Source organism: Carassius gibelio, chromosome B5, assembly GCF_023724105.1.
Source record: "Carassius gibelio isolate Cgi1373 ecotype wild population from Czech Republic chromosome B5, carGib1.2-hapl.c, whole genome shotgun sequence".
Taxonomy (NCBI): Eukaryota; Metazoa; Chordata; class Actinopteri; order Cypriniformes; family Cyprinidae; genus Carassius; species Carassius gibelio.
In genome coordinates this window covers 20,666,371-20,691,936 of record NC_068400.1, presented here as the reverse complement: position 1 = coordinate 20,691,936, position 25,566 = coordinate 20,666,371, and the positions used below count along the sequence as shown (strand labels likewise).

Genomic DNA, 25,566 nt, shown 5'->3' with positions numbered 1-25,566 from the left:
ATATTTTTCATTTTTTTGCTTTGTTTTAAATGAGATGTTTGTTCATTTTCTATTTATTATTTTAAGTTGTATTTATGTTTTAATTGATTGTAAAACTAGTGCTATGTGTCAAGTGCTGTGGTAATGAACGCTGTATTCCGGTAGATGGCATCAGTCCGAAGGAGAACACGGGACAACTGTAAGCGCTCGCACGCGGAGAGTTTATTATCCACCTGTCAGGGACGGGAAACCGCAGGTTATTGTGTCATTATATTTTGCGCTTTTGTAAATGAATCTAAATTACATTAAACCGTCGGACGCTAATGATATATCAACTAGTCTGTCCTCGCTGCATTCTGCAGCACGATGACGTAGCTGGACTACTACACTACGTTGTGGATTTAACGTGCAAGCGCTGTAGTACAAGTGCTGGTCATATAATTAGAATATCATCAAAAAGTTGATTTATTTCACTAATTCCATTCAAAAAGTGAAACTTGTATATTATATTCATTCATTAAACACAGACTGATATATTTCAAATGCTTATTTATTTTAATTTTGATGTTTTTAACCGATAACTAAGGAAAATCCCAAATTCAGTATCTCAGAAAATTTGAATATTGTGAAAAGGTTCAATATTGAAGACACCTGGTGTCACACTCTAATCAGCTAATTAACTCAAAACACCTGCAAAGGTCTTTAAATGGTCTCTCAGTCTAGTTCTGTAGTCTACACAATCATGGGGAAGACTGCTGACTTGTCCAAAAGACGACCATTGACACCTTGCACAAGTAGAGCTGCAGTCCACTCTTAGTGAATCTCTCCCACTTTTGAGTGGGTTTTGTTTCACAATCCTGCCCAGGGTGCCATTTTCCCTATTGCTTGTACACTTTTTTTTTTTCCTTCCCTTTGCCTCTCTGTTAATGTGCATGGACACAGAGCTCTGTGAACAGCAAGCCTCTTTTGCAATGACCTTTCGTGTCTTGCGCCCTTGTGCAAGGTGTCAATGGTCATCATTTTGGACACAAAACTCTAAAAAAATAAAGACAATTTTTTATAGCTACACCCCTTTTTTCATAAAGAACAAAATAAATTGTAATTAGTGGCGTTTTATTTCTAAAACAAATCAAACTAATAAAAAAATAAACATAGCTTAGGCTACATACCAAACTCTTTTATTCAAAACTACGCCATCGTTGCTTAAAGTTTAATAGCACAGTATATATAAGTTGAGTAATCATATGAAACAGTTAAATCTCGTAATTACAGTTTAATTTACATTAAATACTTGCTTCAGTGCACATGCAAATAAAAATCCAATACTGCGCATGCTCGTCAAGTATCCAGTATATATTGGATCCGATCCAGCTACGTCATCATGATAAAGGCTGCTGCCAGGACCTTGGAGTATTTGGACCTGGGAGTTGGGAGTATTTTTTTTGCATTATCCTGGCAAACCCGTCAAGGATAAAGTGACGGATCCTGAGACCTAACGTTAGTTGATCTTAGAGCCTAGTTACACAAATATAACTTACCTTACAGAGTTGCATCAGCTAACATATTAATAAGGTGTCCACTGGTCCTTAAAACCTCTTAAAATATCTTAAATTATGTTTTTAAATTATGTTTTCAAAAGATTTCTTGTCCTTTAACCCTCTGGAGTCTAAGGGTATTTTTGGGGCCTGGAGAAGTTTTGTCATGACCTGATATTTGTGCTTTTTTCAGTTTCTTATAAATATCTAAATGGGTAAAGTCTAATATCACTGTAGTCAGCACAAACTGGGCTATAATATTATGTGAAATGCATGCATGTACATGATTGTATTTTTGTTGTTGTTGTTATTATGAGTCCCAGTTACTATAATAATGCATGTTGTGACTGCTGCATAAATGTCTACATTAGCGGGTCGAATTTCAAGATGAGATTTATTCATTATTTCCCTTTAGTAATGTTCAATTACTGCAAATTTGCAAACAGCCACATTCTTTGTCAAATTTTCAGTTTCAGAATGGAGACACCATTAGCCTATTTCATTTTATGAATGCTAGATTATAGTTCTAGGCATAGTCTTTTTCAAAAGATATTTAGACACTTTTTGGTGAATTAAAAGCAAGCACAAAAGCTTACATTTATTTGGAAGAAAATAAAGTGAAATTATTAGTTATTATTATTATAGTAATATTATAATTAGCCTATGTCACGACCCAGAAAGTGTTTAAATTGGTCCAACATGATGACAAATCTTATTATTTTTGTTTGTCTATTTTATATTGGTGTAGGAGCGCACAATGGTCACAAGAGGGCCAAAATAATAATAATAATAAAAAAATAAAAACCTGTGGCACCCCCCAGTCATTTTGCACCCTAGGCAACTGCCTATGCCATCCATGCCACTGGCCGGCCCTGTGAATAGACAGTATTTTAGTAAGCTATAAATATGTGGCTATGTGCAGACTTACAGCTCCCCTTCAAAGCTCTTATATTTTTCTCCTTTTCCATCTTTCCAATCCTATTCTGCTCACAGTTGACTGGAGACTGGAGAGTTTTGTTCCTGCTGTGTTGCAGTTTGCTGATTTATGTTTTTGTTTTGCAGATAAAAGGGTAGTTTCAGTTTAATATGTTGCAAGCTCAGTTATTGGTTATAAATAATTTATAAGAAATAATATTGATGATAATAAATTATATTAAAAAGTTAAGTGACCAAGTGTAAACAGATCCTAAGATACAGAGAAGCTGTGTCATTTACCGCTCTGTCAGAGAGATTGTGTTGTTGCTTTGATGATACAGTGTGCACAAACATTTAAAACCTGAAAGTGTCAGTGTGACATTGCTGGAGATGTCAAGCTGTTACAAGAACTTGGCAATTTATTATGTTTGGCAAGCCTGACATCTGTTGCTTGTGCAAAGTTTTTTTAAACTGACTTTAAACCAATTTAAATAAGTTTAACAAAATATAAACATTTAATGTTCCCTTAACATATGCAGTTTTTACTAAAGTTTTACATTGTTAAAACAACACAATAATGCAAATCTCATGACCTACTTTTTGTTATTCATCATATTTTTGTGTTGGGACATGAATGAGTTGATTAAATTAATGACCGATAAATGGCATAATAAATGGTAAACTGTCACGGCCGGAAGATACAAGGAAACATGGTGAGAGAACCAAGTGCGGGTATGTCATTTATTCAGGGTAAATACAAAAGAGAAACAGTCCATGCAGGGGTCAAAACCAAAACATCAATCCAGAACGTAAACTGACAAGGACAAAAAGCAAGAACCAGACTAGAGATGGACGTGACTATCAAACAAGGACACCATGACACATACTAAGACAGACCGGGTTAAATACACAAGGAGAGACAAACGCTAATGGGAAACTGACAGAGTGTGATGTTTGGAAATTAGTGACAGCTGTGTGCAATAATTAAAGGGGGGGTGAAATGCTATTTCATGCATACTGAGTTTTTTACACTGTTAAAGAGTTGGATTCCCATGCTAAACATGGACAAAGTTTCAAAAATTAAGTTGCACATTTGAAGGAGTATTTCTGTTCCAAAAATACTCCTTCCGGTTTGTCACAAGTTTCGGAAAGTTTTTTTCGAGTATGGCTCTGTGTGACGTTAGATGGAGTGGAATTTCCTTATATGGGTCCTGAGGGCACTTCTGCCGGAAGAGCGCGCGCTCCAGTATAGCAGCGCACTGAGAGCACAACACACTTCACTGATCAGAGCGAGAGCGTCGCGAAATGTCACAAAAGGAGTGTGTTTTTGGTTGCCAGGGCAAGACAACCCTGCACAGATTACCAACGAAAAAACAGCATTAAGGGACCAGTGGATGGAGTTTATTTTTACAGAGCATCAACTGAGTTGTGCAAGTGTTTTTGTTTGTTCCCTGCATTTCGAAGATGCTTGTTTTACAAACAAGGCCCTGTTTGACGCCGGATTTGCGTATCGTTTATTTCTTAAGGATGATGCAATCCCAACGAAAAAGGGTCACGATCGTGTGTTGGAACCGCAGGCGGTGAGTAAAACTGCTTCAAATATCTCTGCCTCCTTGTTAGTGCGTCCCTCCCATGCCAGAGACCCGGGTTCGAGCCCCGCTCGGAGCGAGTCGTTGCTGCTGCTGCTCTCGTTCATTTTCAGCCTTGGGATCTGATTCTGGATCATAAATAAACGGCTGAATCTGACTGTAAGCCATGGTTTGTTTTGGATGATGGGTTTTCCCTCACGGTAATGTCACAGCTTCCACATGCTCTCAACGCAAAAGCCTACTGGTGCTCGTGATTCTTTAGCTCCGCCCACACGTCACGCCTCCAGTCGGTCGTGTTTTTCCGGGAAAAATCGGTACAGACTATCTTTCTCTTATAGTACTACTCTAGTACTTCTTTCTAGTACTTCTAGTACCAGTACTACTCTATAGGTACTCAAGATTAACAGGATATTGAGTGAAAACGAGCATTTCACCCCCCCCCCTTTAAGCAGGGACGTGAGGAATGTGATTAATGAAGTGACAGACACCGTGGGAAAAGAGGACATCTAGTGGACACCCAGGGAACACAACCCAGAAACTGTGACATAAACGTGACCATTACTACACAAGAGGAGGTTGCTGGGCCTGAGAGCTGATTTCACTGCACGCAATGTGCAGAGAGAAAGTGTGAGAGACAGACAGAGGATGAGCACACTGGGGTAAGGGGTGAGGGGTGAGCACCTCCTCCAACCCACAGCACTGCCGAATTCACCACAGCGAGAATCTCAGCTCATGTGATATTTTATGTAATGACATGTCACAAATCCAGGACAGGTACAATGTAGTGTTCATTTATTGTGTGGCTTTTAATACCAGTCGGCTGATCGGGTTGTTTGAGTGTCCAGATCACCTGAGCGTGTTGAAATTCACTGGTGGTGTTACTAGCGTCTGATTGGCTGTTTGAATGCTTTTCCTAGAGTGCTGTAGTGTTTTATCTGCTTCATATAACAGATAAACATCAGCCTCCAACGTGGAGCTCCTGTTTAGCGGTCACTCATCGTGACCCATTGGTGACCTGTATTGCAGGTTAGTTATGTTTGCACACAAAGCTGTTATAATGAGGTTAAGTCAGTTGACACAAGCTCTAAAAACTTGATCTTTGTGACTTTAAACATGACATTGGGACGTTTTGTATGAGTAACACACAAAGACAGTAGTAGCATCCAGAACCAACACTCTCTGTCTGTATATAGGACTATTTATATATATTTTATTGAGATTTAGTCCTGGCATTCACACAGCAATGGTTTTCAAGGGCATTCAGCACCATGGCAGACTTGTACCTCACTAACAATAGCAAGATTTCTGCCCCTTTTCCAGAAACTTCTAAGACACACAATGGCTTTGTTATATTTGTAGCCTAGAGGTAATAAATGGATGATAAATCTTCTGTCATGATACCAAATCGATAAACTAAAGTGTAATAATTGTTATTGTCTACTGTTTAGGTGGTTTTGGGATCAGATTCTGACAAGAAGTATCTTATGCTCACCAAGGCTGCATTTATAAAATACAATAAAATAGTCATATATATATACATTTTTATAATTATAATAATCAGAAAGAAATAAGAACAGTAATACATTTATACATTCTGATGCACTCAAGTCAGTTCACTAAATCATTTTTATAATTATAATAAAGAAGCCTTCAATATGTTTTGACACAAAACTAAAAATTGCTAATGTCTAACATGAATTATTAATTACTGTCTATTTTGCCTATTTTAGGGTTGACATTTTCTTCACTTTCATTTTTGTGTTTGATTGTAGAAGCACTGAAATAACACAAACGTTTTTAGATTCTTTTCATAGATTCTTTTTTTTTTTAATGCATCATTTATCTCAGCATCTTTACAAGCCAATTCCCAAAAGTGATATCAGTTCACTGAAACCCCTCCACCCCCCATAAATTATGAGTCACAGTGTTGCAATAGTCATAACACAAAAGCAATCGCTCTGTGAAAATTATTTTGGCAAAAGTACAGTGATTATTTCCTTAATGACTTCAATCACAAGCGCTTGGTCCTGTCAGTTATATTTAATTATCTGTGTCTATTGAATACACATGCTATAGCTGTTTGCAGTTGTGTGTGTTTATGGAGGCTCTTTGACAGTCATCAAATAGGAAGTAAGCCCTTCACTCATTGGTCTGGTTAATATTTAGTGTTGACATCACACACGTGTCATATCTGAGTGGATCCTAGTACAAAGACAGTGAGTGGAGTGGAGTCCTTTAAGAAGATCAACGGACCTCTTATTGTCTCACTGTACAATTGAGTGTGAAGATTTCCTTTGTAAGTATTTTTTTATTATTTAAGTGGTTGTATACTTGTTTAGGCCAGGTTGTCAAAGTATTTAATGTGTAGAATAGGCAAGAAAGAAATTCACAAAAGGGCTACCAAGCAACTTCTGAAACAGAAACAATGTCAGAAGTATCCTACCTGGGCTATAAGGAGAAAAATAACTTGACTGTTGCTCAGTGGTACAAAGTCCTCTGTTCAGATAAAAGTAAATTTTGCATTTTATTTGGAAATCAAAGTCTGGAGGAATCCAAGCAGCTTGAAGTCCAGTGTGAAGTTTCTGAAGTCAGAAATGATTTGGAGTGCCGTGACGTCGGCTGGTGTCGGTCCATTGTGTTTTATCAAATCCCAAGTCAATGCAGCCGTCTACCAGGAAATTCTGGAGCACTTTATGCTTCCATCTGCTGACAAGCTTTATGGAGATGCTTTCTTCCTCATCTAGCAGGACTTTAGCACCTGCCCACAGTGCCAAAACCACTTCCAAGTGCTTTGATTACCATGATTCATAGATTTTACCTACATTTTACCTATTGTTGCTTTACTAAAATGTTTTATAGAACATGCAGAAACCAATGTTCTTAAAATAAAAAGCAAGTAAATAAAACAGCTGCTCTTTATCCTTCAGTTGAGAAAGCGAAAGAGATGGGGGGGATGGGGTCATAGATGAAATTCAGAATCTACTGAGCACATGCTGACAGGATTGTCTGTTTACAAACCCCTCCCTCTCCTCCTCCTTTTCATATCACCCACCGTCCCAGCAGCACCAGGCCTTGAATTCCGCAGCGGCTTAGAAGAGAAGGTGCATTCAGCCTCCGGCTGACCAATCGCAGTGAAGCATCCCACACGTGACCAGCAGTGAGGGCTGGTCTTTAAGCTTTGCAGCGGAAAACCACCAAGCCAGACGGACGGAGAGAGCGTGAGAGAGGGCTGAAGCCTGCCATACGCACTAATCCCTCCACAGTGATCATGTGTCAGGGGAGTCTGAAGCAGCAGAAGCAGAAGGGGCCGGTGAGGAGCGCTGCGGGGAAATGGTGAGATGCTGCAGGTCTTTGAACAGCTCTCCCTCTTGCTATAACCTCCACAGAGTCAGGGTTGATGTGCGGCGTTTCCGTCCACCGGGCTCCTCAGCGGGAGCAACAGGGGAGCCCGCACACGGCGCCAACAACGCCGGCACGGGAGGCCCTGGAGCCCCGGGGGTCCCGACTCAGCTCAGCCACCGGAGCCGATTCAGGTACCGGCAGGGAGTGTGTGAGATGCTAGGATGTAGTTCAGGCTGAGAATGTGTGTGGATGACGGGTGAATATTGCTGGCTGCATCTAGAACAGTTGTTGTCGGGGCACTCGGAGTGAGAGAGGACAATTGAAGGATCAGTGGAGCTGGAAAGTGGACGAGCGAGAGGGATTACACAGACCTTGCATGAACTGGGGCACCCTGCAGAGGGACAATCAGTGTGCAGTGTGAGTTAGTGTCATTGGACTCGGTCACCCCGGATGAGCCCCCCTCACTGTCCCGGCAATTGTGTTAGGCTTAATTGCAACATAACATAAATCTGTTGCTAGCACTCTCCGTCCAATACAATCCACACCATTTGCATAGCTCTACTTGGAGCAGATGCTGTTCCCCTTGACTGAGCGAAAGATGCAAAGAGCTAAGGGAGGCTCAGATTCAGCCACTGATTGGCCAATATGTGCCTGCAATGAAGAAACGAGGGGGGCTATGTAGGACAGAGAGTGTGTGAAAGAGAAAGGGTCTGAATCCGAATCCGAAGACTTTAAGTTGTTTTTTTACTGGCTGCAATCATCAGCTCTCAAACAGCCTCCACAGTTTGAGTAATAGACTGTGAATAGCTGTAGAACTGCAAGGTTTTTCGATGGCTATTCATCTGCTCTGGACAGGATGGGGGAGGGGTAGAAATGCTCTAAATTCAATTGAATGATAACCTGATGACTGAAAGCTCTCGTAAAAACCCACAATCATTGTTTAGAGCCGCTTAAGCGCACTAGGGCGCAGCGCACACTTTGGCATTACTGGATTTGCCATCCGCTAGAATGAGGTTACATAATGCACAGCTCTAAAAGTGTTTAATGTGAAAGGTTATACCGGGCATTTGCACAGCACTTTTACAAATTTAGTGGTAAACGCAGGTTATCAGGTTCATTGTTAGGTTGTGTAATGAGTCGATTTATCTCGAAATATGTTATGAAAAAGGAAACTAGATTTTTGCATTTTCAAGAAAAGGTTAGTGGTGGTGGCATCGGCAAAATTGCGTTTGTGATTCTAGGACGTTGCTATGGGCTTCTACGTGGTTGCTTAGTGTCCCAAGTGAAAAGAGCCCTCCGTATTGGCTCAAATCCAAGCTTTAATGTAAGTCTTTTGTCTTTTTTTTTTTTTTTTTTTACTGCCAGGCAGAAATGCTTGTCTGCCAGGTTCAGGACAGTTTATGTAGAATTTTTCTTAAATTTAAATAAATACATTTTTTAAAAATGTGAGCAGGAGGTAGGAAGCTGTCTAATCATAGGCCATATTAAGCATTATGTAATAATGTTTCACAGTTTAAATTGCTAAATGCTTTTTTAAATAGAGGCATTACCTGTTTGTTTACATTTGAATGCTCATGCGTATTAGTTTTTTTGTATTACTTGAGTAAAAGAAGTGCAACATTAAAAACCAGTAACCCAGGCACACTGGCAACATTTCTGCAAAATTATATTACATTGCTTCTTGAAAATTTGTGAATTGTCCATTTTAAAACTGAACGTACATGTCAGATGAAAGTAAATCTGGCAACTTTTTATTACGTAAGTTGTTGTACATTTTGCAGCAGTACCGAAATTGATTCAATCATCATTGATGAAGCAACCCTGCAATTTAAATTGCTTGCATACGCTTTTGAGCTCTTATATTTCATGGGACTTGTACATATATGCTCTGCAATGCAAGTGCAGTGTTGTACCAGGTGAGCTATCGAGCAAGTTTACTTTGTCAGAAAAGCCATACATATAGAACATTTTATGATGCCAACATCAAAGTGAGTTAGTTTACAAATTAATAATCTACCCCAATAATAATCATCACTACTGCCCACTAGTGTTTGGAAACTGAATAGATTTTTTGAGTTTTAGGTAGCGGCATGAAGCAATATTATTTCAATGTTACATTGACAAAAAACTTCAGAGATTTCAGTCTTTCACCTTTCAAATACATAGAAGCCGTACTTAACTGGAAGTTTCTCTTTGGTGTGTTTACCAAGATGGCTGCCAAGTGGACTCACTTTCTTTTACAAAGGACTTTGAGCATCAATTTTTACATTTGCTCATACCAGAGCTATGACTAGACTGGTCTACAAAGTATGGTCTGATGTTATGCCTGCTGCAGTGTATCTACATTTAGAGTAAGAGCAATAAAAATTGACACCTTTCTGTGGGAGAGGCCTGCACATCAGATGCTGTTATGATGACGCACAACAGGTCGTTGTACTTTAAGATTGTGGAGGGAAATAATGTACTCCAGGCACCAAAAGGTTGCCCAGTGAGCCCGACAAACCTGGCGTGAGTGTTGCTATAGTTTTTATCGTCAAAACACTTGAGGATTATTACCTCATTAACATCATAAAGATGTTCTGGTGTGTATGATGAGCAAAGTCAGGTGACACATTGAGTGTTTGTGTTACCCTTCTATGGCTAAGTCTCCTCTGTCCACAGGTCAGAACAGGGTTTCATCCTGATTAGGGTGGACACAGTATTATATTCTATAGATAGCCTGTGTAGCTGCAGTCCTGGATGGTAGCTGTCAACCCGCTGGTGCTGTGTCATCACTTTCAGGGCCAAATATGACCCACTTTACTGACACAGTAAAGCTAATCTCACTTTAGCCAGAAGCAGTAGCTCTTAGTGTCATTCTCAATAAAAAGCGAGCAGTTCTAGCCAAACAAGTCAACGCGTTCCACCAACAGGACCAGAATAGAGGTGCAATATTCTTGCACGTGCCGTTCCAGTTGTGTTGATCTGGAATGTAATCCACCCGCACTGGTGCTAAAAATAACGCGCTGGATACAATTTTTTTTTTTATGATTACTGCCGGATGTCCCTCATGGCTTCCACTCGGCATGACCCATAAAAACATGCATGTTCTTGTTGGTTAAATAGGTTTATGTTGATTAAAATGTGGCTTTTTTTTTACTGGCCCCAGGCCTCTTTGGTCAAGTATTTCTCCTCATGTACCATTTCTAGCACAAGTGTAGCAGGAAGGTGATGATAAACCCTAAATGAGACTAGAGGTGTTAAGCAGGTGAAAGCAGCCTTTGCTTAGACTGATGTAAGTGGAATTGAGCTGAAAGGAGTATATGGTCAGTGTAGTCAAGAAAAGCAGTGGGAAACGACCATGAGCTTAGATTTTAATGTAAAGTGGAGAATTGCAGTTTCTCTCTCTTTCCTCTCTCAGGAATCTTTTCTAGCGTTTGTCTTTTTTCTTCTGTATGGGCGTCTTTGTGTTTGGTCTTCGGTATGTATGTGTGGGCTGTGTGTATGTTTCTGAGTTTTTATAAATCTTTCCTTCCTTCTTTCTATTATTATTCAAGAATCTCAAGAAAGCTTGTTTAGGTAACATTTCACTCTAAAATCAATAAGAAACAATAAACTGTATTTAAAAAGACTATTGTGTTTCTTAGACTGTTGTGTTATGTTGTTTTTTTTCCGGGTTTTTTTTTTTTTTTTTGACATTGTGACATTGATGACATTCATGAAAATTACATTTTCGCACAATTTCCCATTACTGTACTCTATAGCAAATGTATACATTTTTTAAAAACTTTTTTGTATTTATTTTTTTATTCTCAATGGGTATTATAATTATTGTACTAAAAACATATACAATTAAACAAATACATGTCAATAGCTATGTTTTTAATATAATTATATTTGTATTTAGTTTAAAAAATATATTTTTATATATAATATAAAATTAAGTTAAATAATATTAATTTTATTTTGAATTTTTAAGGTAATGACAATTGTGGACAAATTTGATTGTCAAGAACTTAATTATATTATATATTTATGTACTATTTATGTTTAAATGAATGATTTTCTACTGCCTTGAGGTAATAGTGGTTTTGGAAATACATGCTTAGTTGTCAAAATGTCAAAAAGTTTTTTTTTATTAGTGTCAACAAATGGTACTGCAGAAATATTTTTTTTCCACTGTCTTTCATTGAACAGACATATAAATCACCCTGGCCCAAATTCACACAATTATTTCTTCTTTCTGAAGATTTTTAGGGTAAAATATGATCCAGAAATGGTCTTGACAAGTTTCTTGAGATTCTCTTTATAACAGTGGTGCTCAATCCTCTTCCTGGAGGTCTACAGGCACAGTTTAGCTCAATACCGATCCAATTACCAATTAAATAAGATCTTCAAGAACAGGTTGGAGCATAGTTTGAACTGAATTATACACATATAGATCTCCATTAACAGAACGGAGTACCCCTGCTTGACAACATTCAGACCATCTGTGCATGTATCTTTCATTTCCACCTTCTTTAAACTTCACGTGTGTCTGTCTGAGTATTTTGTGCACTTTGGCATCACGGATGTGTTGTGCAGGTTGCAGTTCCCACAGTTGGCCCTACGGCGGCGACTAGGCCAGCTGAGCTGCATGTCCCGGTCTACTGTCCGCCTTCGCTCATGGCCTCTGTCCATCCTCTACTACATCCTGCCCTTTGGAGCACTCAAACCTCTTGCCAAAGTAGGCTGGAGGCCCACAAGCAGAGTAAGTACAGATAGAGCCCACAAACTGATGTTGTGTGTTTGAGTTTGTAAAATCTCACTATCCAGAGACATAAATGCCATCCATCAGTGAGTAATCAGTGTGTAATGGCATTTGCAATTTCGTCTAAGATTATAGGAATATACATTACTGGAATCAAAAAGGAATAATGCCCCAAGTAACCCTGATCTGGGATCAGTACTTTTCATTCATAACCCAGAGAAGAAAGGCAGCTACAAATCTGATGTGAGGTCAGCAGAAAGTGCTGCTATCAGCAGATGGCTGCTTGCATATGGACCCGCTGAGCTCTGAGCTCCATTGGGACTCGTGTGAAAAGAGCCATTGTCCCACGGTGCAGCTCTGAACTGAGGAACAGTTTGTCTCTAGACCCAGTCGAGGGCATCGTGCCACCGTGGTTCTGGCACCACTATTGTTCAGTTCCCACAAAAAAATGGCCAGTCAGCCCATGCTGATGCTCTAAAGCAGATACGTATCTCCACTGGCTGACAGGAAGTTACAGAGAAACAGAAAAATGTGTTGGACATACAGGAGGCGTTATGGCATCATGACTATGAATAATTGACATAAATATAGCAAACAAAACAAAACCATTACCACTAGAAACTGGAACTTAATTAAATAAATATAACAAATGTAAATATAATAATACATTATTTAAACTAATAATAAATCATATTGCACAGATAATCAATACATTGAGCTGACTTTTTAAAAATACTCTAGGAACGTTTTATTTGAATTTTCAATTTGTATATTATAAAGTCATTAATTTACAATTCCTTCTAAAATATTTGGATAAATGTATTAATCTTGGCATAATATTTATTTGCTGTTTAAAAAAAAGAGAACATATGATGACACACTTTTGCTTCTTAAAGAGAATTTTCTGGGTCAGATATCCTACACTTCCTGCTTGTTAAACCAATTATCTACAACCCACCAACCTTGTAAGACTCCGAGAGTCTCCACATTTAGCCTCCTGTCTGTCAGCTGCGATTGAAGCTAACTACAGTAATCCACTTACAGTGAACACTCAGTCAGCTCCTGTCATGCATCAGCCTCCATACTATCTGTAACTCTGATCTAGGGTCATTCCTTTTGCCCAGATCAATAACGATCAGTGAGCTACACTGATCTAAACACTCTAGGAATGCACACACTGGAGCACATGGTGCACAGCGGGTGACGTAAAGCCATATGCAGGTTCTGGACTCAATACAGCAGGGTTAAAACTCTTCAGATGCTCACATGCTCATATGTTAGTCATGCAGGGTGGAAAAAACGTAAAAGAGGAAATATAAGACAGGATCCCTGCAAACCCTGTTGAACATAAATGTAATTATACTCATTAATTAATAATTCATTAAATTTGTAAACTTATGGCTGATGCATGTGAGCATCTAAAGAGTTTTAACCCTGCTGTATTGAGTGTTTTTCATTTAGTCCAAAACTGAACACAAATATAATTGGGTAATTGGGTCATAGTACTGTATATGAATGTCATGTCCCTGTTTTGGTCAATGTTTTCTGCCCTCCAAAACCATTTTGACTGAAACCTAAATCTTTTTTTTTTTTTTTTTTTTTGCTGTTGTGGCCAAATATTTTGGTATGTCACTTATTTTTACTCAGATGATATATAAAGAAATAAAGTGGCAGTTTACATTGGCTTTGCAGGCGGACGATCATTTAGTGTGTTTACTTGTCTCAAAAGTTTGCTTTTGTGTATAAGATATTTGAGCATGGTGTCTCTTGGGTCGCAGGTTACAATCTACAAGTCCATACCCACAAGACTTCTCTCCAGAGCCTGGGGTCGCTTGAACCAGGTGGACCTGCCAAATTGGTTACGGAAACCTATCTTCAGATTGTATATATGGACGTTTGGAGTCAACATGAAGGAAGCGGCCATAGAGGATCTACAGCACTACAGAAACTTGGGCGAGTTTTTTCGGCGCAAACTCAAGCCTCAAGTCAGACCAGTGTGCGACTCCCACTGCGTGGTGAGTCTTAGTTTGTAACTGTAGAAGCTTTCTTTGTAGATGGAATAGATTTTTTTCCCCCATTCAATTTCATTCATATGCAATCCCAAGAGTATGGGTGCATATGCAAGCATGTACGTAAATTTTTAATTTCAATAGAGCCAATAGATGGACTAAATGTTATACATTTTGGAGATTCAAATATTTTCATTTTATTATTGAAATGAAATTTACATGGTGTCTGAAATATTTATTTGATTTTGATAATTTTGCATATTCCATCTACTTATGTTGGAATGTAAATACAGAAATATACCAAATAAACAATATGTCGACCTAGTGTGTGTTATATCGTCTGCGATAATATCATAATTGTTGTTTTAACAATGTGCAATTTTACATTATCATGAAAAAACATTCAAAATACCCCTACAGAGTGCACATATACATTACGTTATGTCTAGACTAGTGCAGGTATATTATAACGTTAGAGCGTTCTTTCACTGCATGATTCAGTCTATTAAAATGCCTTTAGAATGATCACAAATGAAAAATTGGTGGCAGAAAATTCAATAAACAAAAAGTTAATATTTGAAGAGACTTACATTTTAGACACCATATTTCCTGTTTTTGTGCTATTTCAACAACAAAAATAATTCGAAACAAAGCCACAGCGCTGTTTTGCATCTCTGAGCAACATGATGGGGTTTCGTTCTAAATGAATTGACCATTGATTTGGTTCAATTACAACTTATTAAATGGTTCATATGATGTTGCTAAAAAGAACATTATTTTGTGTATTTGGTGTAGCGCAATGTGTTTATGCATTTGTAATTGCAGGTAAATGCATTCATTTCAGGCATTAATCAGTGTGTAAATATATCTAATGCAACTTCAGATAAGGGTGACCATATGCGCCGTTCATAAGGGACACTTCCCAGCCAGGATTTTAATATTTTCCTAAAATATCCAGGTTTTGGCAATTTGCACTGTGCAGGTTGATCGTTGTGTAACATTTATGAGAGCTATGAAGAGCAGAGCAGACGGCTCTTTCTGCTCTGGATGTTTTAGGCATTATTAAAATCCTGGCTGGGACGTGTCCCATATAAGAAGGCGCATATGGTCACCCTACTTCAGATGCAACTTCTAAATTTGCTTGGTAACAGCCAGCCGAATCTAATTCACTGATTCAATTTGACTGAACTGATAATGGACACTTTTAAAATAGTGGCTTTCTAAAGTTAAAAATGCCCATTAAATGTACAAATCAGTTCAAACTTATTGGAAAAGATAAATTTCTATCTGTCAATCAATCAATCAACTTTATTTATATAGTGCTTTAAACAAAATACATTGCGTCAAAGCACAGAACAACATTCATTTGGAAAACAGTGCGTCAATAATGCAAAATGATCAAATGAACTGACCACCACACAGAATGTGAAGAATACCTAAAACTTTTGGAGCCCATGGTATCCTTAAGCTACCAGCACAATTACACACAGCAAAATATCATCTAATTATCATTATCGATAAAATCCCAGAAAATATCCAGATATTATATCACAATATGGCACACCCCTGTTCGACAAAGATCCTTGCGGACTAGTTTAGTTTACTATGACTGTTGATTTGCTCTACAGATCAGTCCAGCTGATGGCAAGATCCTTCACTTTGGCCGCGTGAAGAACTGTGAGGTCGAGCAGGTGAAGGGAGTGACCTATTCACTGGAGACGTTCCTCGGGCCGCGCAACTGGACCGAGAATTTATCCACTAACAGAAGTAAGTCTCAATAAATTTGTCATTTTTATCAAGTAGGACAAAAAATCCTTTAATATTGGAACATCACAAGATAAACACTAGAACATTTGTAACAGCGACATTTAATGCAAGGCTTTCCAAGCAGCTAAATCTATTTTTAGTTTGTAAACACGACTTGGGAAAGAATCACAACTTCAGGAAGGAGAGTATCACTCACTCTTATCAATTTGCATGCACACTGCACAGTCAGCAGAAAATAACACACTTAACTGATTGTCACAACAGTAGCAATGTTAAGCCGGCTCTAATTACAGTCGCCAGTTTGTTTTCCATGTAAGGCATTTTCTAGTAAATTTCCAAATGAGTAAAATTGCATATACAGGTCCTTCTCAAAAAATCTGCATATTGTGATATTTTCCATAATGTAATGATAAAAATTTAACTTTCATATATTTTAGATTCATTGCACACCAACTGAAATATTTCAGGTCTTTTATCGTTTTAATACTGATGATTTTGGCATAAAGCTCATGAAAACCCAAAATTCCTATCTCAAAAAATTAGCATATCATGAAAATGTTCTCTAAACGAGCTATTAACCTAATCATCTGAATCAACTAATTAACTCTAAACACCTGCAAAAGATTCCTGAGGCTTTTAAAAACTCCCAGCCTGGTTCATTACTCAAAACCACAATCATGGGTTAGACTGCCGACCTGACTGCTGTCCAGAAGGCCATCATTGACACCCTCAAGCGAGAGGGTAAGACACAGAAAGACATTTCTGAATGAAAATGCTGTTCCCAGAGTGCTGTATCAAGGCACCTCAGTGGGAAGTCTGTGGGAAGGAAAAAGTGTGGCAAAAAACGCTGCACAACGAGAAGAGGTGACCGGACCCTGAGGAAGATTGTGAAGAAGGACCTATTCCAGACCTTGGGGGACCTGCGGAAGCAGTGGACTGAGTCTGGAGTAGAAACATCCAGAGCCACCGTGCACAGGCGTGTGCAGGAAATGGGCTACAGAGAAGCAGCACTGGACTGTTGCTCAGTGGTCCAAAGTACTTTTTTCGGATGAAAGCAAATTTTGCATGTCATTCGAAAATCAAGGTGCTAGAGTCTGGAGGAAGACTGGGGAGAAGGAAATGCAAAAATGCCTGAAGTCCAGTGTAAAGTACCCACAGTCAGTGATGGTCTGGGGTGCCATGTCAGCTGCTGGTGTTGGTCCACTGTGTTTTATCAAGGGCAGGGTCAATGCAGCTAGCTATCAGGAGATTTTTGAGCACTTCATGCTTCCATCTGCTGAAAAGCTTTATGGAGATGAAGATTTCGTTTTTCAGCACGACCTGGCACCTGCTCACAGTGCCAAAACCACTGGTAAATGGTTTACTGACCATGGTATTACTGTGCTCAATTGGCCTGCCAACTCTCCTGACCTGAACCCCATAGAGAATCTGTGGGATATTGTGAAGAGAAAGTTGAGAGACGCAAGACCCAACACTGTGGATGAGCTTAAGGCCGCTATCGAAGCATCCTGGGCCTCCATAACACCTCAGCAGTGCCACAGGCTGATCGCCTCCATGCCACGCCGCATTGAAGCAGTCATTTCTGCAAAAGGGTTCCCGACCAAGTATTGAGTGCATAACTGAACATAATTATTTGAAGGTTTACTTTTTTTGTATTCAAAACACTTTTCTTTTACAATACGCTAATTTGTGAGAAGGACCTGTATGTAACATTTTGGTTTACATTGAGTTTTCTTTCTTCACAGTCCGTATTGTTATTTTTGCATCACTGTATGTTTGACTTTAAGTCTCTTATGTTTACCAATGCTGCATTTATTAGATCAAGAGTACAGCGAATTATTATTACAATTTAAAACTGTCAAACTTTTCTCTATTTGAATATTTTTTAAATGTGATTTCTTCCTGTGATAGAAAATCTGAATTTTCAAGCAGCCACAGTCTTCAGTGTGACATGATCATTTAGAAATCATTCTGATAATTTGGTGCTCAAGAAACATTTCATTATATTATCAGTCTTCAAAACAGACATGGTGATGCATTTTAAGGATTTCAGGAGTTTTTCAGGATTCTTTATCAAATATATATATTTATACGAAATATTTTGTAACATTATAAATGTCTTTAGTGTCACTTTTGATCAATTTAGTGAGGCCTTACAGAATTAAAGCATTAATTTCTTTAAAAAAATAAATAAAAAAAGACTTTTGATCAATACCTCTAAAATCTCAACAACAAAAAAAGGAATTGTATACTGATATGAATGTTGAAAGACCTGTGCCTAACCCTAAATTCTTGTCTGACCAATCTGAACATCAAGAAACATTTCCTTGGGTAAATCATGCAAAGCTTATAGGCCATGTGAGGACAATAAAAAAACAAACTGTCCGGTATGTTTCATATTGGTTTTCCTACCAATTATTGAAAATAATCACTTTAGTTTTTCTCACCTTGTTCAGATGAGGATGATCCTGGCACGTACCAGGATGCCCTGGTCACTAAAGAGGGGAATGAGTTGTTTCACTGCGTAGTTTACCTGGCTCCAGGTGACTACCACTGCTTCCACTCGCCTACAGACTGGAGGGTGGCACACAGACGCCACTTCCCAGGTCAGCAGCATTATATGTTCTCTTTCTATTTCGCTTTGCTTTTTGAAAATATGATTTGTTATTAAAAGATTAGTCAACAGTGACTTTAGGTCTTATATTCTTAAGTTATAAGCGTCTTCTTTAATCTGATGGCGACTGAGCAGTGCGATACCATCAGAGTGTTGTTACATAACCGAAGCACAGAGCATGGTCTGATATGTTTGTGTGTATTATAGGTTCTCTGATGTCTGTGAACCCGGGAGTTGCGCGTTGGATCAAGGAACTTTTCTGCCATAATGAGCGGGTGGTCTTGAGTGGGGAGTGGACGCATGGTTTCTTTTCACTCACGGCTGTAGGAGCAACAAATGTGGGATCTATACGCATCTATTTTGACAAGGTTAGAACTTTTTTTCTCTGCAGTGAAATACAAATATCACTCTTTTTCTCTTTTTTTAGCTTCTGCAAAAGAATGTGTGTTTAAAGGAATAGTACCCCCTAATAATAACCCTTTAAAACCTGACATATGAAATAACAGTTGGAAAAAGAACGTTTTGAAATGGAACAGTTTATTAGACCTTTAGAAAAAAAAAATATTTGTGCATGTTGAGTATTATATTCGATACATCAGGCTGTTAAGGTTCATGTAAATGCTATAGGAGAATATGGCCAATATTTCAAAATATTTATATATATATATATATATATATATATATATATATATATATATATATATATATATATATATATATATATATATTTGTTTACCTGCATGTCATGTTATCAACGCCAGACATGTGTGATACTTCATTGTTAAAATTATTTCTTTTAAAATGATCTCAGCGGTACTTCAAATAAAAATATATTAGAAAAAAGAGGATCAGATGACAAAAAAGTTTGTGAATTTGTGCACTTTACTGTGTTTTGAAAGACAAACGCCTTCCAAAGTAATACATGGTAAAATCACATTAAAATCTGTATATTCAATCTTTGCTCTTTGCGTGATCTAAATAACTGTGATCTTCTACAGTAGAATGTTATCTATGAAAAGCTCCAGTACACATTGCAGCAAAACCACTCATAAGCACTTTGACTCACAGGGTGATTCTCCTCGTTCAAAACTTCATAGCTGTTTGATTAGAAATATTGTGGTTGTGCAACATCTAGTTCATGGTATCCAGCTGTTTGTCCAGCCATTTTTGTACTGCAGCTATTTTTAAAGCAGTAGCACCAAAAAAAAAAAAAAAATTAACAACAGCCTATAATCTCTCAATAACATCTCACAAATAAAAGTGCAGTTTCTACATAAAAACAGGAACATTAATCACAGAAGGTGATTTGTCCAGCAGTATTGATATGCACTGCTCTGAAAGCTGTAGCAGCAATTCTGTGAAATGAATCTTCTCGGACAGGCTTTAACAGTGCTGTCCAAAGTCACTATTAAAAACTGAAAGCTGAAATAAACTATAAATATGAGATTAAAAACAAATTTAAGCAAAACTAACTGAAATTAAAGTGATAGATCACCCAAAAATGAAAATGACCTCAAGGCTCCTAGGTTTATATGACCTTCTTCTTTCAGACGAATATTTGTAAAAAAAAAATGTCCTGGCGCCTCCAAGCTTTATAATGGCAATGTTGATATTGATTAGTCCAATAGAAGGCCTCCGTCATCTGCTGGAACACCGCTCTCTTGTGAACACATGTATGATCGTTTTCTTCGCTTCGCTTTAGGAGGCCTTTATTAATCCCCAAGAGCCATGTGGAGCAGTTTTTGTATGATGGATGAACTACTAACTGGTACTATATAAAAATAACACTGAACCACAATAATAGCACAGTTTGCTAAAATGTTCTTCTTATTTGAGAATTGCTGCTTCTTCAAATGTCACCCTCTCCTGTCCACAAATCAGGGGTTGCACAACTACTGATTTCTGCTATTCGATATCTTTTTTTTAAAATACTTGAGTTGCTCAATTACTCGTGGTTCATGCTACTGTAAATGAAAAGACTTGAAATAGTCATTACCAATATATGCTTAATTCATAGCCTAATGCAACAATTACATATGTAAATTGCCAAAACTTTATAATTATGACATTACATATTTACATTTTCATGTAGCAGCTAGTATTTGTATCTGTAACTGTAATCTGAATACTGGAAAAATCCAACTTTCAAAGTCAGTTTAACTTTCTTTTTTTTATAGTTTTTGTGGGAACTGAACAAAAGTACTCTAAACATGTGGCTAGCAAAGGTTGTTTTACCTTAGATATTCAAGTATTTGTTCACAGAGTTAATTAGTTAATTTTACTCATTTAAAATTTGTTGATCCTCAGCTCGGTTAAGAATTGTCTGCTGAGGTACTGTATATGTCATCTTGTTGCAACTTGTTTAATACATTTGTCTTTCAGCATAAATGTTTGCCTTTATTTTTCAGAGACATATACTTCACATATTATGTAGAAGGCTTTGTAAATAAACAAATTTAAATGAAAGTTGATTGTTAAAAAAGGATTAGCATTGCTAAATGCTAAAGATCTTTGTTTGCTCTGACAGATCTTTTAACACTCAGTAGACTGACTTTTATTCGTTACATGAACTAAAGTTTTTAAGCTGTCGTTTGCTAGTTGAGTTAACAAGTTGAGTGAGACCCTCAGAGGACCCCAGATGATGCTAACCTTGAATCAACAAACAGAACTAACAATTATTGCTAAATGTGTGACTGAATCATATAATAACTTAATTAATAATATTGATAGTTCATCGTCTAGCTGACTACGTCTTGTATTATTATTTTTATTTTTATTTTTTCTAAAATCCTGTCAAATGTGCACAAACTACTAGCTACTACTAAATATTGTAGAAACATAATTTTCTGTAAAGTTGCTTTGTAACGATTTGTTTTGTAAAAAGCGCTATACAAATAAACTTGAATTGAATTGAATTGAATTGAGTGAGAGAGGTTGCCTTATTTTTTTTTTTGTTAGGTTTAATTATTTTTTTTGTAGCAAATGTGTACACGTACTGATTTGTCTAACTTTGCATTTGTGAACGCTCAACTCACATGTGCTTTGAATTTTTTTGCAATAATTTGTTGGTCCACAAAGTAGCAATAAAGTCCCGGTCCTTTGCAGAACCATAACAACAAACTACCAGACAGCAACAACAGACGCCCGAGTCTGCATATTTTGTGTGTCTCTCTTAGTTAACACACCCGATTCAGATCATCAGCTCGTTAGAACTGAGCTACGTGCTTGAACTGTGTTCCCATTGACATGCTCCCTACACAGTGTTCATTGCTCCCTACAAATCCGGGCTTGAGAAAGGCAGTAATGTAGGTTTTGATTAACTAATTATCAACAGTAATGAGTCGATAAATGATGATGTGTGCGTAATGAGTGTGTAAGAACAGTTTCACAAAAAGTGTGGGATCTACCAACTTGTAATTTTACATAGGAATTTCTGTAAATATAAGCACAACTCTAAGCATGCTTACACAGAGAATCTAGAGATAGAATGGTGGTACTACATAAAGACTGTCCTTTAATTGCAAATACTCCATTAATAATTTCATAGTTCAAGCTTGTTGTGAATAGCTATAAATGACAGCTGGAAAGTAATTAGCTATAGTGTCATGGCTGATTTCGCTTCAATGAAAGATTTGGCAACCCATGAACTGTGCAGAGAACGCATTTTCAAAGATGGCGCTGATCTGTTTAGTGAGAGCACAGAATGGCTTCTCAGTCGGTACCACTTTCTTTATCATGATTCCGGTGAGGACATATAGATTCACATGATTTATAAAGGGAGGTGTTTCACTATACATGGTTCATTCGAGGCATTTCTGAATGCAAATTACCATGAATGTGAACAAGCATGGTGCTCAAGAACGTGTGGGATTTATCAACAATGATCACTTACTGGTGTGCTTAAGAAGTGCATGCACGCATTAAATAGAGAAAAAATGTTTTGGCCTATATGGTTTAATTTCTGAATTGGCATATGATATATTTAAAGCATTCAGCTTTAGCAGAATATTGAGCTACACCGCTAAGAGTGGATTTGTCCTCATTCCTAATGGGACACAATCAGACCACTAGACAGTGAGCTTGCGTAACAATTTGGGTTAATAATAGGTGAGACGAGTGTTTGAAAGGTAGTGTCACCTGTTTCAGTAGCAGGATGCGACTTAGAGAAAGTGAGCCTGCTTATTTCAAAATATCCCATTTCTTAAAGTACGTTTTCCTTAAATCTAATGGATTTGGATTTAATTTATAATAAAATAAATAGAGAGGTTCCCCATCTGTTATAAATACCAGATTTGGAGGGTAGTTGGATTTTTAAAAGGCAAACCATTTGGTTGTAGTGCAGTTATAATAACAAGTTGTTGTTTTTTTCTCTCTTTAGGAGCTCCGCACCAACAACCCTCGATACAGCAAAGGAACTTACAATGACTTCAGCTACGTAACGAACAACAACCAGGAAGGGGTCAGCATGAGAAAAGGAGAACACCTGGGCGAATTCAACTTGGGCTCCACTATTGTACTGTTATTCGAAGCTCCACGGGATTTTACCTTTAATTTGAAAGCAGGCCAGAAGATCCGTTTTGGAGAACCTCTTGGGACAATGTAACGCCTATGAGAGTGAAAAGGAATCTGATGATGGACACACTAATGTGTGCAGATGCATTCAGGGTCTCAAAAACTAATACATTCACATTTGCAGAGATGTACTCTGTTTAAACTGAGATACATGTGTGTTCATATGTACTCAATCAACCACCACTGTTGCATTATTGCCATTGGGTTCTCACAGTCGTTTTGTTAGGGTACGTAGGTTTTTTTTTTTTTTTTTTTGTAAAATAAGCAAAGCTTAGACCATCACGTTGTATTTGTTTACCATGAAATGCCACCCTGAAGTTTTTGGGCTCTAAATTATTTTTCTATTTTGTTTTAGTAAAACTATTTTGTTTTGTTTTTGTGTTTGCCCATATTGCCTTTGGCTTGAGTCAACGTGTGTGAAGGGTTTGAAGGGTTCAGGACTTCCAGAGCTAACTCTGCAAGCATTGGGAATGTATGAGAGGCCATCATTATTTGGTACCTTGGTATTTGACAATGCTTAGGGTGACCAAATGTGTTATTTTCCCAAGACATATCCTGGCCAGGATTTCTACATTCCCTAAAATATTTAAGTTTTTGGCTTTGTTTGTGCTGCGCAGACTAATTGTTGTATAACAAAGTACCGTAATTGCTCTCACGGTACTTTGGTATCATACACTGATCGGTATGCTCAGTGCTGCTTCAAGTGGAACACTAATATGTACAAGTATCTGCATCGCTTTCACTGTTCTCTGTAGACCCCAGTTTCTCACGCACCATGAATGGTTGATTACGTACAATGTCTGCATGTTAATGGTCAAACAATCATTACTTTCATTAAGAATGAAAACAGGAAACCAAAGCCAGAACCTGGATATTTTAGACAATATAGAAATCCTGGCCAGGACGTGTCCTGGGAAAATGGCACATTTGGTCACCCTAAGAATGCTTATCTTTAAAACCATTCTCTCCGTCCAACTTCTGCTCTTCATGAAGGTGCAAGCCATTTTGACAGTAAAATCTTGGCCACATTTACTCACTAAGAATGAGTTTTGGAAAAGATGGGCGACATTTATCCCTGCTGTTGTTCTCTGGCATTGAAGAATGCCTTTGCTTGTTGGTCTAGCAATTAGTTGGGAGATAAATGTTAAGTGTTATGCTGTCTCAACTTGATTAGTGCCAAAACACAAGATATATTTTTTACTAACACACGTTTTACCCCTTTTGATATGAATCTAGGTCTTGTGGTTGTATGGCTTATATTTTTTGTTCTTGGACTTTTATTTTATTAACCAGCACTTGGCAAGTTCAACAGACAATTTCTACACCCTGAGCTAAGGATAAAGACCCTCCGGACCCTCCTAATCTGGACCACACATGTGTATGAAGATTAGGAGAAGGACTCTGGAAATTTTGTTTTGAATGTGTTGAAAACACTGGGCTTTTCTGTGCACTGGGCCACACTCTTTTGGAGAAAAGTCTCATCAATTATTCATGTAACACTGACATTAATTTCAAACTAGTTCAGATGCAAGAAATATGTCATTAATACATTTTGAAGGTTATTTAAAATGTTGTGTTATATAAATTTGTGATATTAATATAAAGATTTAATAACATTGTAGCGTTTTGCCTACAGTATCTTTTTTTTCAGCTAATAGGTTTGCAGCTTCTTGAGCAGGAAAATGTTCATTGAGCGAAGCTTCGAGAAGCCCGCGCGACCCTCTTCACTCCCCCGCATGTTCTGGAGGTTTCATTTTAATAAGCTTCCCCCACTGGCGCCAGGTCTGTAGTGACTAAACGAAGTTAATATTGTGAGAACCAAATCAATGTGCATCTCTTAGCACTTTCGTCCTAGACCAGGTATGAAGTCAGATATTTCCTTTCTGTTTACTTTGGTGTGTATCCCCATGCCATCCTAACAACTGCGTTCAATTTACCATCAGACGCCATACAACAACTACCGTTATTTTAGCTTTACAAAAAAAACATATTTTCTGCCGAAAATACCTATGCTCCTTTGTAAAACTTTAAAGGTAGCACCACTGTCAACAAAAATGGAAAAAAAAACAAAAACAAAAAAAAAAAATCACTGAATGAGATGCAGTATCAGTGTACACCCTTTCTTCATATAGATTGAAAATGACATCGTATTTAAATGACATTGAGTTTGTGAATCAAGCTTAATTGCAGTTTAAGCTAGCTAAATTATTTATTAATTGAATGAATATCGGGAACATTTTTAACCCGTAAAACATTAACATTAATTTTATTTTTTAAATAAACAGTCTACTCTACCCTCTCAAGTATACAGCTTTAGAAGGAAGCACAGTGATATCAAAACACAATATAACTATCACTAAACGTAGCTATACGTTTTAAGTTATAGTATTAAAGAGAGCAAGCCAATGAATAAAACAAAAAAATGCGACTTGGGAGGGAAGAAAATATGATTTTATTACAATTACAAGCTTTTATCTCCCCCTACTGGCAGTCTGCACTGACAAAACATTCATTA

At 37.7% G+C, this 25,566-nt stretch overlaps 1 protein-coding gene across 2 annotated transcripts; it reads left to right on the top strand.

Moving 5' to 3' along the window:
• Window positions 1–6,214: 6,214 nt before the first annotated feature.
• Window positions 6,215–24,672, top strand: pisd (phosphatidylserine decarboxylase). 2 transcript variants are annotated; one of them, XM_052557502.1, is made up of 8 exons: window positions 6,215–6,314; window positions 7,082–7,351; window positions 11,924–12,089; window positions 13,868–14,104; window positions 15,727–15,865; window positions 18,322–18,471; window positions 18,687–18,847; window positions 22,858–24,672. In XM_052557502.1, the coding sequence occupies exons 2-8, from the start codon at window positions 7,287–7,289 to the stop codon at window positions 23,080–23,082; spliced, it is 1,143 nt and encodes a 380-aa protein (XP_052413462.1). In that variant the 5' UTR covers window positions 6,215–6,314; window positions 7,082–7,286; the 3' UTR covers window positions 23,083–24,672. The 2 variants fall into 2 exon arrangements, with proteins under 2 accessions (XP_052413462.1, XP_052413461.1); XM_052557501.1 differs by having other exon boundaries at window positions 7,082–7,551.
• Window positions 24,673–25,566: the final 894 nt, after the last annotated feature.

Coding starts and splice junctions, on each gene's coding strand:
- pisd (XM_052557501.1), top strand. CDS start 7,349: ATGGTGAGATGCTGCAGGTCTTTGAACAGCTCTCCCTCTTGCTATAAC. Junction 14,105..15,726: donor TGTGCGACTCCCACTGCGTG/GTGAGTCTTAGT, acceptor TTTGCTCTACAG/ATCAGTCCAGCTGATGGCAA. Junction 18,848..22,857: donor TACGCATCTATTTTGACAAG/GTTAGAACTTTT, acceptor TTCTCTCTTTAG/GAGCTCCGCACCAACAACCC.